Source organism: the organism of the source record quoted next, unplaced genomic scaffold (genome assembly GCF_019419815.1).
Source record: "Pyrus x bretschneideri cultivar Hongxiangsu unplaced genomic scaffold, Pyrus_bretschneideri_v1 Contig20, whole genome shotgun sequence".
Taxonomy (NCBI): domain Eukaryota; kingdom Viridiplantae; phylum Streptophyta; class Magnoliopsida; order Rosales; family Rosaceae; genus Pyrus; species Pyrus x bretschneideri.
In genome coordinates this window covers 4769649-4783732 of record NW_025999502.1, presented here as the reverse complement: position 1 = coordinate 4783732, position 14084 = coordinate 4769649, and the positions used below count along the sequence as shown (strand labels likewise).

Genomic DNA, 14084 nt, shown 5'->3' with positions numbered 1-14084 from the left:
TTTTGAATTAGGAATATTTAACACATAACAAACAGTCAACACAATTTCACCCCACCAATAAGAAGCAGCTCCAGAACTAAGCAAAGTAGCAATAGTCAATTCACAAAGAGTTCGATTTTTTCTTTCCGCTTTACCATTCATTTCAGGAGAATAAGGAGCAGTAGTTTCATGAATAATTCCATGAGACTTAAACAAATTAACAAATTTAGTGGAATCATATTCTTGTCCTCTATCACTAAGAAATCTTTTATCCTTACGATTAAATTGATTTTCAACTTCAGTCAAGAAAATTTTGAACATGTCAATAGCTTCACTTTTATTTTTCATAAGTAATTCGAACAATCATCAATAAAGGTAATAAAATAATGTTTTCCATTTCTAGTTAACACTATCAAATTTGTATATATCGGAATGAATTAAGTCAAGTGGTTCAGATTCTCTATTGACAGATTTATGCGAAGTTCTAGTGATTTTAGCTTGACTACAAAATTCACATTTTTCAAAATCATTCAATGATAAGTTGGGTAAAAAGCCTAAGTTACTCATGGTCTTAACCAAGCGTTTGTTAACATGACAAAGTCTAGCATGCCAAGTATTAAAAGAAGACAATATGTAAGCAGAAGTATACATTTTATCAACATTCAATTTAAACATTCCATTAGTAGCATATCCCTTTCCCACAAAAACCCCATTTTTAGTAAGAGTATACGTATCTGCTCCAAACGTTTAAGTGAATCCAGCCTTGTTGAGAAGAAAGCCCGAGACCAGATTCTTCCTTATTGCTGGAGTGTGCATCACATCTTTCAGTATCATGGTTTTTCAGAGGTGAATTTCAACTCCATCTCTCCAGTACCAGCAACATCAGTTGAGTGCAAATCACCCAACAACACCTTCCTTCCATCAGCCACATAATATGTTTTGAAAAGGGAACGATCATAGCAAACATGGCAAGAAGCGCCAGGTGTCCACCCACCATCCCTCGGATCCATCAACTACGTTGATTTTTGATATCATTGCAATCAGTTGTTCTTCAACAAGATTTGCCTGAGAAGCAGAGTTTGCCTTATAATGCATGGCATATTGAATTCGTCTTAAAATTGTTGAAAACTGAAATAGAAAATGAACGAAATTACCTGAAAAATGTAGAAGTCTTGAGTGGTGAATGATTCTTGGGATGAGTCGCAGACTAAGTCGCTCTCTTTAAGACGTTTCGCAGCTCTGTCTAAAAGTGTGCAAGCAGTTCACAAATATCATGTCGTCCCCAGGATAAAACGGCCCAGAACCTTCTTCTTCTGATAAAGTTCTTCCTTGCACAGCGGAAGAACTTTTGAACTCACACCCTCTCAATATGTTGCTTTTTAAATCAATATTTGTAAAACTTTTTTTTTCTCTTCACTTTTTTTATATGCCATCTGCCTCTATATATATATATATATATATATATATATATATATATATATATAAGTAGACGTTGTGAGGTGTACGAACGTAAGAAATCAAGGGAGTTAATGGGGATTTATGGTGTGCAAAACTATCTGCAATTAAATGCAAAACCGTAGGAAGTCAAATGCAAAACTGTCTGTAATCAAAGGTTGATAACAATTTATGTTTTATATTTAATGTTTGTAATAAACCAAAATATAAATATATTTAAAATATTTAAATAAAAACATAACTACTCCACCATGGTCGATACAACAATATACACTAATCAAACAGTGGGTGATTTGGGTTAAGCCATCTAATAGGCTAACCAAAGTAAATTGGTACTGCCTTGCCAAAAAGAAAAGAGAGTAAATTAGTAATGAACTTAATTATTATTTATGACAATTAAATCTAAAATATATCGCTTGTAAATAAAGAGAAACATTAGTCCTGATAAAATTCTTAATTTTGCATTGATTGTATCAATCGGATGCATAGATTTTGATTGACAGTCTTATAGCACTATAGGTCAAACGGTCAAAGAAATGAAGGCGGATTCTCTACCCTTCTACTTTTCGTGTCCTTTCGTACTTTTTGTTTGTGTGGTCACGGTTAAGTCACGTCAACATTTTATATTACTATTCTTTTTTGTCTTATTATCTTTATAAAAAAAAAATATAAATGTTGATGTGGCTTAACTGTGACCACACAAAACAGGAGGACACAGGAGGGCATAGGAAGTGGGAGGGCAGAGAATCTGCCTCCCAAATAAATAATAAGAGAATGATACTCTTGAGAATTCTGCGGTGTGTGTGAAGGTTTGATTTTAAGGAGTTTTAACGAAATACTTTCAGTATTGTTTATTTTTAACAAAAAATCATATTTTTATCTTTTACTACTCTACATATTTATTTGTCATTTTTCCTTAAAACTAAAGTTTTTTTTGTACTTTTTGTTAGTTTTCCTTTGATTTTATACATATGTGCGAATTACATGGTGGAAAATAACAAGAGCAAACAAACAAAAGTACAAGAACATATTTTGATATGCAAATATATAGATATTTTATCAAGAATCTAAAGAGATTTTGTTTGCTTATTTCCCTTGCATATCAGATTGCTGTCGATAAAAAGTTTCTCCTTCGACTTAAGAATTAAGTACGAGAACATGTTGAAAATATGGGGACACAAACATATAATAAGTGTTCATCCAAGTATTTAACGAGTTTCTTACAATTTATTGAAAAAAATAAAGTGTAAAATAAAAGTATGAGTCGTGACCTAACGACCTAGGCGGAAACCTAGGTAGATCTAGGCATCTGTTGTTACTATTCAAATACCTAGGAGTTAATCAAGATGGTACTAAGGGAAGATTTTCATAACAGTGGGTAAAATGCAAGAAGAGAGGCCAATCCTTGTGTTAATTATGATAAAGTATTTATCCATGTGATTAAATTGGTAAATGAAAGAAAGTTGAGTTGCTGGGGCATTGGTAATTATATCCCCACCAAGTCAATGACTCAGATTTTGGGATGGCCCCGCAAATATTCTTAGGACGTATTAGGGTGCATGGAGGACAATGAAACTAAAGTGAATCGCAAAGCCACGGTATCTTTGAGTAAATGTCAAGAAAAGAACAAATAAGGCCAAGAATTAATGTCTTCATTTGAAGTGGACTTAAAAAAATAAAAGCTTTTGTTCTTGGACTGGAATATGAATTATACCATATATAAAGCACGCGTAATCTCACCTTTTCCTCTAAGTCACACAACAAAGCTTTCTAGCCTTGTAGCCTTCTAAGAATTTTACTCTAAATCATGTTTGTTTTTTGGTCTACACACCAAAGTAATTCTTTCTAGGCTTGTAGCCTAGAGCCTTCTAACAAAATTTGAATTAATTGTGATCGAATTTGCAAAGGGCTTGTAACAAGTGGTTAAAATCAATTTTCTCTACATTCCAGGTCTTAAGTTTGATTTTCTTCTTTGAAGTTCACTTGTATGAAAGGGTTGTGATAGAAGTGGAGCACTAATCATAAATAACGCATATTGAGTTATGCACGAGCATGTGTAGTATTTCTTCAAAGGTTTCATTGATGACCACATGGAAGTGATATACGATAAAAGGTATCATTTTTTTTGGACGAGTGAAGCTACTTATATACAAAAACTGACTATATTGATGACCACATTTCTTGTATAGGCTTGTGGTTGTTGATACACTACATATTGTGTCATTATTATCTACTACAATGTTAGTTGACATCAATCATATTAGATAAACTTTTTGTAAGTATTCATCACAAACAATAGAATAATCTACATGAAATTCATTTAAATTAGGGAGAGAAATTCATCAATTATTAATTAACAAATGATGTGTTATATATAACATGTTAATATTTTACTTATAAAAAGAAAACTTGATTTTGAATGAGCCGATGACAGACCCAGGATTTCAAAGTCGCCTAGGCTAGATTAACCTTAAATAGAAAGGTTTAGTGGGTTAGGATTTAAAAGGGCGTAGTAGGTTATGATGAGACCGACTATTTTCAATTGTTGACTGGGCTATTAGAGAGTGGGATCATGATTGGGCTCTTAGAACTTAAAAGGGCGTGAAATTCTGTATGGCCTCTAGCCCATATATGCCTCTACAAGCCTGTGCTTGAATGAGCTTAAATATATTTTCGTCTCTTTAGAAGTACCCAATTCATAAATTAACCAACAAAATAATGTAATTATCATAACATTACTTGCTATTACTAATTCATGTATCATAATACACCGTGCACTGCATGTCGAGGTTATATTATAGGATATGTAAAACATTATCAAATATTCACACATAACAACATAAGTTGATGAGAACCACCATGTATATAATGTTCGGATGACACAAAAACTTACTCCTATAAGAGTAAGACATTCAAGAGGCAACAAATACTTGTCCTATATATCATCCTATGGATCAACTTGGCTCAACAACGAATACTAGCAATACCAAATGGCATGTCATGTACGAATGACCTAGGCCTTGCTGCCTTTATAGAGTGAATGAACGTAAATTGGATGTATATTTCGATGTCACCCTTTACATCACATCTAAATATCTGCATGCTTTGGCTTCGCTTAATACAACAAAACAAAAAAAATAATGGTCAAATATAACACCTAACGGCTGCCACTGCTAGTCTACAAGCCCACAAGAGAAGGGAAGAGAAGAGAAGAGAAGTTGAGGGCATGGGCATGGCATGAAAATTACATCAAACATGGGTTTGTATCTTCATCCTGTGTTGTGGCATATGGGAAGGTTTCCCGTGTTTAGAAATTGTGATGTAAGCCACGTACCCATGTCCTAATCACTACGATGGATACAAAAACAACCATGTACCCTCTACACATGCATGCATGATCTACAACTAGAAACATTTTTATACTTTTTCTTTTTGGTATAAAGAAACATTTATATTCTACCTGTTTGTGTAATATCAAACGTTATACTTATCTGTTATAAACTATCGTATTTGTAAATTAAGAAATAGCGTTTTGTAGGAAGTTTTGTGTTTGAATTTTATGAACGACAATAATTCATATGAAAATTGACACAATTGATGTAATAACATTGTGTCTTAAATAAAACAAATTAAATTTTAAGCTTTCTAACTCTAGCGGTAGAGTACTTTAACATTCATAATCTTGCTTGTTTGATGATGATGTATTGTTTAGGGTTTAGATAAACGAGTAATTCTACTTTGCAACCACTTAGGTACAATTATTTGTCTATCTTTTGATGGACGTATTGATTCTAGAATTAATGGCTAATAGGTCTTCACAATTAATTAAAGATTGTTTGGAGTGTAAGTAAGGTTAGAATTCAGTAAAGGCTCTTGCTTGGATCCTAAGAAAGGCTAATATCAGATTAGGAATTAAGGGCTCTAATACTATCCTATTCGGAATTGGACTTGGTAGATCAATCACATTAGCTAAAAGAATCCTATTCACTAAGGTTAAGCATATATGAACACAAGGCTACGGTCCTAGCGCGCGGACACACACCAGAAAACGCCAGAAAGCGCCCAATTAGTTTGAGTGCTAAGAAACGCTAAGTGTGTAAAGGACTTAGCCTGCTAGCTTTGACAAGTTAACATCTCTTTCATCACATGACAATTCTTACCAATCAACAAAAACCCACACCCTTATTACTAGCATAATTAATAAAGTAGGATACAGAATCATTGTTTGGTTGAAAAATTATAACCTTGCAATGATAAAGCTAAACAAAAAAGGAAAAGAACATAAAAGAGAAGGGCGAAAAGCCTTAACCAGAGGGCCCCATTGGTCACAAGGGCCGCAAGAAAGAACGCCTATATAAATCCCCTTTGCCTTCCTACTAGTCACCTCCTCTTCTGCTACTCACACAAAGTACACCATATTGGGCCCCGTCAGACTTTCGAAACTCTTCTCTTTGCACAACAACCACCACCACCACCATGGCTAGATCCCAGCAGCGGTATCGAGGCGTCCGACAGAGGCATTGGGGCTCTTGGGTCTCCGAGATTCGCCACCCTCTACTGTAATTCCCTCTCCGAACCGTTTCTTTTAAATCCTTTACAAACGTTTGTGTCATATTCCTTCAGTATTCAATGAAATATCTTCATATCATGCTTTAACTAAATAAAGCTTGCTTTTTATCCTAATGGTTAATGATAATTGTTTTAATTGAAATTTTTTTATGCATATTTCTTTGATTAATTCTGAACTAGAAAAGCGTTTCGTTGTTTTTTCAGGAAGACACGAATTTGGCTAGGCACATTCGAAACTGCGGAGGACGCTGCACGAGCATACGATGAAGCAGCAAGGCTCATGTGTGGCCTAAAAGCGCGCACAAATTTACCATACAATCCTAACGAGCCCATGTTGCATTCATCCACGCTTCTCTCAGCAGCTTTGATGGCAAAGCTGCACAAATGCAACATGGCCTCTCTCCAAATGGCCAAAACTACCAAACCTGCAGTGCCAAAGGAGGAGCCCCAAGAACAAGTACACATGCCGCTCCCTTCTACCACCTGGATTACCGGAAAAGGGGGCGAGAAGGTCAGGGATTATAGCGGAGCAGAACAATGGGTAGATCATGGGAACTGGGTTGGTGGTGATCTGCAGGGGGTTCCTCATGATCATCATCATCAGCAGCAGGAGTTTATTAAGCCTCTTCAGGATGATCATATTGAGCAGATGATTGAGGAGCTTCTTGATTACGGCTACATTGAGATTTGTCCTGGTGTTTCTGCATAGGCAACGATGAACTCAATTGCAGCTAGAGCTAGCATTTTAGCATCTTGTATGTGGAAATGCAAAATTTTTTATATTAGCTTATATAGCCTTATGTGTAATAAAATTAGTTAGATGAGTTTAAATGAATGGTTATTTAGTTAGATGAGTTTAAATGAATAGGTTATTGACTAATAAATATATCCAAAACTTATATGAGGAAAAAGAACGACAATATATGTAAGATATATAGTACACAGTCTTAGGAGAAATTTTAGTTAATGTTTTTTTTAATATCTTTAATGTGGGGTGATAGTGTCATAATCTCAAAGTGAGGCTCAAAACGCTTCATGCCTCAGTGCAATTAGGGGTGAAACTACTTAATATAAGTTCTAGTTTATTATGTCAAGTTTTGTGATGTTGGATTACATTTTTCAACACTCTCCCTCACATGAGACCACATCTTTAGTGTGCCACATGTAAACCAATTTCACATCAGCACCCTTTTTTTCCCAATAAATGAAAGATTCGTAGTCGAGTCAGAGTTTTGTTCATCGTTACGATAGGGTCTTGTTCACAATTGGAATGGTTGTCAGATCAGATCAAGTTGGAGTAAACCTGCTCCGACACCATGTGAAGATTTTAGCGGGCTAACGACCGACTATTAATCACACTAATACTATCCCAACTTAATCACCTGCACAACAAGACAATTGTGATTTTTATCATAAGGCCTCAACGCAATTAGAAGTGGAACTTTTCAATAAAATTTGTGATTCTCCAACGTGGCACTGCATTTTTCAACATATAGTATTGGTCTCATTTCAGCTTGGTATTTTGATCAAATTTGAAAACCAAAATTGTAAAAATTAAAGTACAAACTCACTGATTATTTATTCTATGAGTATTTAATTTTCATCATGTTAGAGGAGACTTTGAATTCAAATCATACGAATAATAGATAGATGTTGATTAAAAATAGCTTAGATATGAGTACTGTTTGAGTGGAATCTAACTTTAAATCTCTTTTAATGGACAAAATGTGAGAGAACATGGAATGCCTTGATCAGGACAACACGAAAAGGCAAGGAGGGGAAAACAAAATACTTGATATAAACTGTGAGCGAAAGAGTATTATGTGTACAGAACTGTGTTCAGTATCTAGTGGATAAGACATTTTCAAAACCTTTTGTTTTGTACCCGCTGATATTTCATATCTTGAGCTTCAACATGAATCACAAAAGAATAGATTGCTCTGGACTGTAGAAATCTTTAATAAAATATTGCCCATCCATAATCCAACAAAAAAGCAGCACATGAAGTTTGGAAATTCAATTAATGTATAGTCCAATCGACCTAAAAATTTACATTTCCAACAATACAATGCAGCAGGTGATAAATTTGGGATGCCGTCGCCTTGACATTTAGTTCTGCATGGATTCGATTTGAGTTGGATGTCATGGTTGAACCAAAATTGGTTGATGGTAATACGAAATATTTTCCACGAAGGGTTGTCGTTCCATTATATGTATGAAGCGGACAAGCATTCAGTCAATAGTTGTGGCAATAGTGGCAACACAGTGAAATAATGTTAGTGTCCAATTTTCGAGTCAATGTTATTTGTATATAGGTATCTCTCCGAGCAACGCGCAATGACCAGATGCTGCCAAAATATGAACAAATTGTTGCAGACTTGGAGCCATAAATATATGACTGCTTTCCTCCCTCTGCATAGACGTTCCCATTGTTTTCTCACCTGCTTTTCTGAGCTGATATACACATTAGACAGCTTTGTTATCCTTCCAGCTTAGATCCACGGATTCCAATAGCTAAAAGCCTCACTTTTGACCAACAGAAAAAGAAGGGGAGAAAAACACTTACAATCCACTTTTCTGTGTTGACACGTAATACCGTTAAGTAGTGTTATCTTTCCTCAAAAATTATAAGTTGTAGTGCCTGTGAATTTTGATTTTAAGCTTTATAATTAACAAGTCTAAGTGTGTTACAACACGAGCATTACGTTCACTCGTTTTATCTAACTATTAAGTGAATCGCAATTGATATCATAATTGTGCAAAAAAAAAAAAAAAAAAAAAAAGATTAACACACCTTTGGCCGGTTTCATACACGTTTAATTAATTTAGACATATATATGTAGTGGTAACAATTCGATTCAAAAGATTGAAAAATTTGGCTTTCGTGTGTTAATGATTAACAGCTTAATATGTTGTCAAAAAGCGATTTCAACATATATTTTTCTCATTTTGCACACCCTTACTATTATTTTTTATTTTTTTAATAAAATAAATTAAAAGATAATTAAAAACAGACTAACCGTAATCAATTTCACCTCAAAAGGCAAAACATATATTATTGATAAAGCATCCATTGGAAATTGTTATTATTGCAATTAAGTTTTGCAATTGTCTAATCGAAGAATGTTAAGAAGATTGTATTTTTTGCACCACATTGATGTATTATCTCATGTGATGAGTAATGTATACATGTCACGTCAATTAATAAATCTATTTGATTAAGTGTTGGTTGTATGCATTATTTATCATATGAGATTGTACATCAATATGATTTAAAAATGTATTCTCCCTAACATTGTTCTCGTATAATCGTTAATATATCGTCAAAAAGAGATTACAGCTTCATATTTTGAAGGTAGGTATAATGATCTCTGCGGAGTAAAGAAAATTAGAAAAGTTCTACCGACGATAATTACCTACTAGTCAAGATCGAGATGCACTTCGTCCGTTACTTTTGGTTTGTGCTTGTGGATCTCTTCTATGCTAAACAAACAAGGACTTGCACTTTGACAAAAAAACAAGATCATGTAGTTTCCAACAAATAGGGGTCACATGTCACTCTGTTTTTATATTTATTTATGTCATAGTCATGCAGTTCCATCAAACATATACAGTATTGCGCCTGTATTTATTTTCTTGTCAAAAATCTTTGTCAATACAAATGCATGTTATAAATTGTTCCTCTCATTTGGCCGTTCTTTTCCAAACCCAAAACTTTATCTCCCCCCCCTCCTCTGCTTTCCTTCCCCAAGAATTTGGATTCTCGTCAGATCTCCAGGAAGGGGATTTGGCGAGGATCCTAATCCCTTCCCCATAAACCATCCATACCCCATCCTTTGCTCTGATATGCAGACTCCGCACCAAATATGTTTGCCAAATTTATTTCCCTCCCTCGCTGTACCCCCAAAACGGCATGCTAGATTTCCCCTGAGGCCAAGTGTACTGCAGCTTTGGCCAAAGTAAAGGTATTTTACATACGCCTCACCTTTTATCCATGTGTTATTGTGTTTGTATATATTTGCAGGGATTTGTGAATGAGATTTGGATATGGTGACTATATTTTGGTTCTGCGTCTTTAGTGAAGAAATCTGGATGTGCTGTGCTTCTTGTTGCAGGTTTGGCACTTTTGTGCTGCGATGTCTTGTTCGTTTTCACCACTCGGTTATTTTCTCTAGTGTTGCTGCTTCGGTATCTGCTGGCAAGGCTTTTGTGGCAGTGACAGCGGCGGACGCTACTTTCTGCAGTCGGAAATTAGAGATTTGGGCTTCTGTTTTAGTTCATTTTATTGAGTTGGGTTTTATGTATCTGTTTCCATCCAATGTATTTGATTTATTTTGCTTTCCTGTTGGCCTGTAAATTTCTATCGGATTAATGCAATTTTTTTAGACCAAAAAAAAAAAATAATAATAAATTTACTTGAAAGATCCTTTCAAGTCAAAAACAACTATTCGTTTATGAAGTGATTGGACTTAACTCTCCCAACAAAAGTAGTCATCCATTGCTTTAATATGATATAATATTATTATATTGAGGAAAAAACATAATAGCAAAGAAAAAAACGCATAAAATTTGAATCAGGGAAAACAAGTTTGGAAAAAGACAGAAGAAAACAAGGATGGTTAATTACAAGATTAGTGTGGGATTTCACCCCACGCAGTAATCGTATTGTTTAATGTTTATCTCTCTGGAATTGATTTTGTCCCCCGCAACCTTTCTTGTGATCATTTTATTTTCAACTTTTACAGAATTCGGCATATTGTAATAACATGTAATAGGAGTCAAATATAGATCATGTATTCAGAAACTTGTGATCATCTTTACGTTCGGTTTTTGTGACAGAAAACAAAAAAATTGGATGTGTAATATATGAATCTCTCCCGTACACATTTGTGACATCGTATAATTGTAATACCAAAAGTAACATTCCATCTTTTACCCTAAAATGATCAAAAACAACTTATTACCCTGTAATGTGGTATTTAATTTTTTTTCTCTTTCCTTGAAAAAAAAAAAAAAGAAGCAATATCAAGACAGTCAAGATTAATCATGGTACATGGAATTTAATGTGTCAAAATTGATCACAAGTAGGCAATCATATGCCATTAACAATCCCCAAGCCCTTTAAATCATAAATTGGATATGCGTCAATCTTATATATTCTAGTTAATTGGATTCGCTTTATCATTGTATTTGGATACCTGCGGGAATGAAGCAAGCGTGCGGCCGGGCAGCAGGTTGGTGGCCAAACTTCCCATATTGCATGCCAAAACACTTTCAACCCCATTTTTTTCTTCTAAAAAACAACATGTAGAACCAAACAAAGCGCTCTCTCTCTCTCTCTCTCTCTCTCTCTCTCTCTGTGAGCATGGGCATGCATGTAATATATGTTCCCCTTTACATTCCCTTCCACTCCCATTCCTTCACATGGACGACCATGTTATCCTCAAATGTATAGACTCTCGATGTATATATATGCATGTTAGCATGCACATGGTTTTAGCTACCCCTTTTACGATGTAGGGTTAGCTCGCTCTCTCTCTCTCTCTCTCTCTCTCTCTCTCTCTCACCTGGTACTTGTTTACCTTGTAGTTCTTTGTTCACTTTGTCTCACCCAATTCCTTCACATGAGCAAACATTTTATCCAAATAATTTGTCTCAATATGCATGATTGTTAGCATGCACGCACATGGTTTTAGGCTTTTAGCTGCCCGGTCACATGAGCCATGTTATGGCACATTGGAACAATATTTTCCATTTTACCTAGGAGTTCTCACGTCATTGTCTTCCCTCTCCTTTATCATTTTGAATTTTAATACTAAAATCATAAGAAAAACTAACAAAAATGACTTCAAAACTTTGCATTTTAACAAAAAAATCACCTAATAACTTTATTTAATGATAAAAACTAGATAATATATATATATATATATATATATAAGGCATTGGCCCACCGCCTCCCACCATTACCACCCCCCTTCCCAAAAAAAAAGCCACCTTTCCTCCTCGTCATTGAAGTGATCAAGTTTTTGATAAAAATCAAAGATGATTAGTAAAAATGATACTCCTCTCTACAAATGATGGTCCAATATCTACATCAATCTCTAGGAAATTGGCTTGCCTCAAATATTATAGGATACAACCTTTTTCGGTAGGTAAGCTTTTGTTGCAACATCATGCGCACTTGACCATCCAATATCCTTCAACAATACTTGGAATTAACTTTAATCTTGCATTGCAAAACATGTCACTTCCATTCACAAACTTAGCCTTTGACAAAGCAAGATAACACAAACACACGTCTAGTACTATAATCTTGTAAAGTGTATTTTCATGTGTATAATAAATTATATATATAAGTGATATATGTAGATTTCACTCGTACCTACTTAAGGTAAAATAAATAATATACGTATATACACAGTATAGTACTGTTAAGGTTCATAAACATTGTAGTACCGTTAAGGTTCATAAATATTGTAGTACCGTTAAGTTTTATAAGCAGTGTAATAAGTTTTATAAACAATATGTGTGAGGACACGTGGGTCCCGAGCGTTAGTTTTTTTTTTTTTTTTTTTAATTTTTAATATTAAAATTATGTCTTTTTCATTAAAATTTAAGTTATTTTGTTATTTTTATTAAAATTTAAGAGTTTTTCATTAAAATTTAAGTCTTTTCATTAAATAAAGTTATAGCATGGTTTTTGGTTAAAATAAACTTAGCTCAAGCCCTTTTCATGAAAGTTCCCAAAATCATAGGCTTTTAACCTATATTAGCAACAATGCTCACTTTTTAATACAACAATTGGATACCATCTTATGTGATGATTGATATGTCCTGACACGTAATCAATTGTATTCATGTTTTATTGTTGAGAGAGAATCCATTTCCGTAAAAGAATCTTCCATATGTGTATAAGGAGTTGGATTGCTTATCATATTGTTAATTAATTTTATGGTCGAACTTCAACTTTCTTATTTATATTATTTTTAAATAATTTTATTTTTGATTAATTAGAGAATTTAGTTGTGTTTACTCAGTTGGGATTATGAAGGATGGCAAGTCCAACATCAACCAAAATCTGAAGTCAATAAGCCGATATAAGTGAGGGCTCCTTACTTATAATTAAAATGAATTAAGCCAACCCATGGACCTTGTGATCTTGAGTTTGGATTTGGGCTTGGGTATATATTAATATTAATATATCAAGGATGGCTTTGGGTTTTGGGGCTCATCAGATGATTTAAGTATTGGGTTCACATTTTTGTTTTTTGATTCAGCTTTTTTGAAAGGATAAAGTTGCTTCAGTCAACAGTTGTAACAATTTCGAAAGGATAAGATTGATTTCAAAAGGTTGTAATTGTGATATCCCGTCCCTAAAATTAGTATTTTATTTTATTTTAGACATATTACGGAGATTTAATTGAAGTTAGTTTGTTAATTCTCTGATTTCGAGAAAAGTGAAGTGAAGGCATTTCTGCCATTTCAAATTTTACTCGACCTTTTCGGTCAATTCTTGAGTTATTTAGGTAGAGCTTGATTCCACTAGCACCTAGGCGCAAACATATCTTAATTCCGAGTTAAAATGAAGAAGTTACGAGTCTTGAAAGTAATGAGACCTTTTAAACATGTGGACATCCTATAATTAGTAAGGACTATTTGTGGAAACCCAGAAATGGGTAAGTTTCTATTTCGGGAAACTGAACCCAAATCCAGAAACTAACCCAGAAAACCCACCCAATTGACCTCCGCGACCCATGAACTTCTGACGCCAATTCCAGTCAACTCCGGCGGTATTTTTCGATGCCACCACCACCATCTTGAATCTCTCATGTCCCTCTACAAAACCCACCCAAGAACCACCTTGATTAACCACCGTATGTGGCGGTGCGAGGCCATAAAAACCGACGAAAATCAACAATGCTCAGGCCACCCTTTTCATTTTTCCGGTGAATCGGCAAATTGATGACCGATTCCACCACTTGAAACTTATAGCCCATCATCCAAGGAGTAAATCCTGACCATAATTGACCCTGTTGGACCACCGTAGACGACGAATCGATGCCGGGAAGCTTTAGGCACCT

At 34.6% G+C, this 14084-nt stretch overlaps 1 protein-coding gene and 1 long non-coding RNA gene across 2 annotated transcripts; both read left to right on the top strand.

The window, feature by feature from the left end:
• The first annotated feature begins 5804 nt into the window (after nt 1-5804).
• Nucleotides 5805-6852, top strand: LOC125477156 (ethylene-responsive transcription factor ERF003-like). The gene is made up of 2 exons (XM_048584108.1): nt 5805-5993; nt 6208-6852. The coding sequence occupies exons 1-2, from the start codon at nt 5911-5913 to the stop codon at nt 6710-6712; spliced, it is 588 nt and encodes a 195-aa protein (XP_048440065.1). The 5' UTR covers nt 5805-5910; the 3' UTR covers nt 6713-6852.
• Nucleotides 6853-9602: 2750 nt separating this feature from the next.
• On the top strand, nt 9603-10447 carry LOC125477162. The gene is made up of 2 exons (XR_007258335.1): nt 9603-9968; nt 10119-10447. It is a non-coding gene; the product is annotated as an uncharacterized LOC125477162 (long non-coding RNA).
• The last annotated feature ends 3637 nt before the right edge of the window (nt 10448-14084 follow it).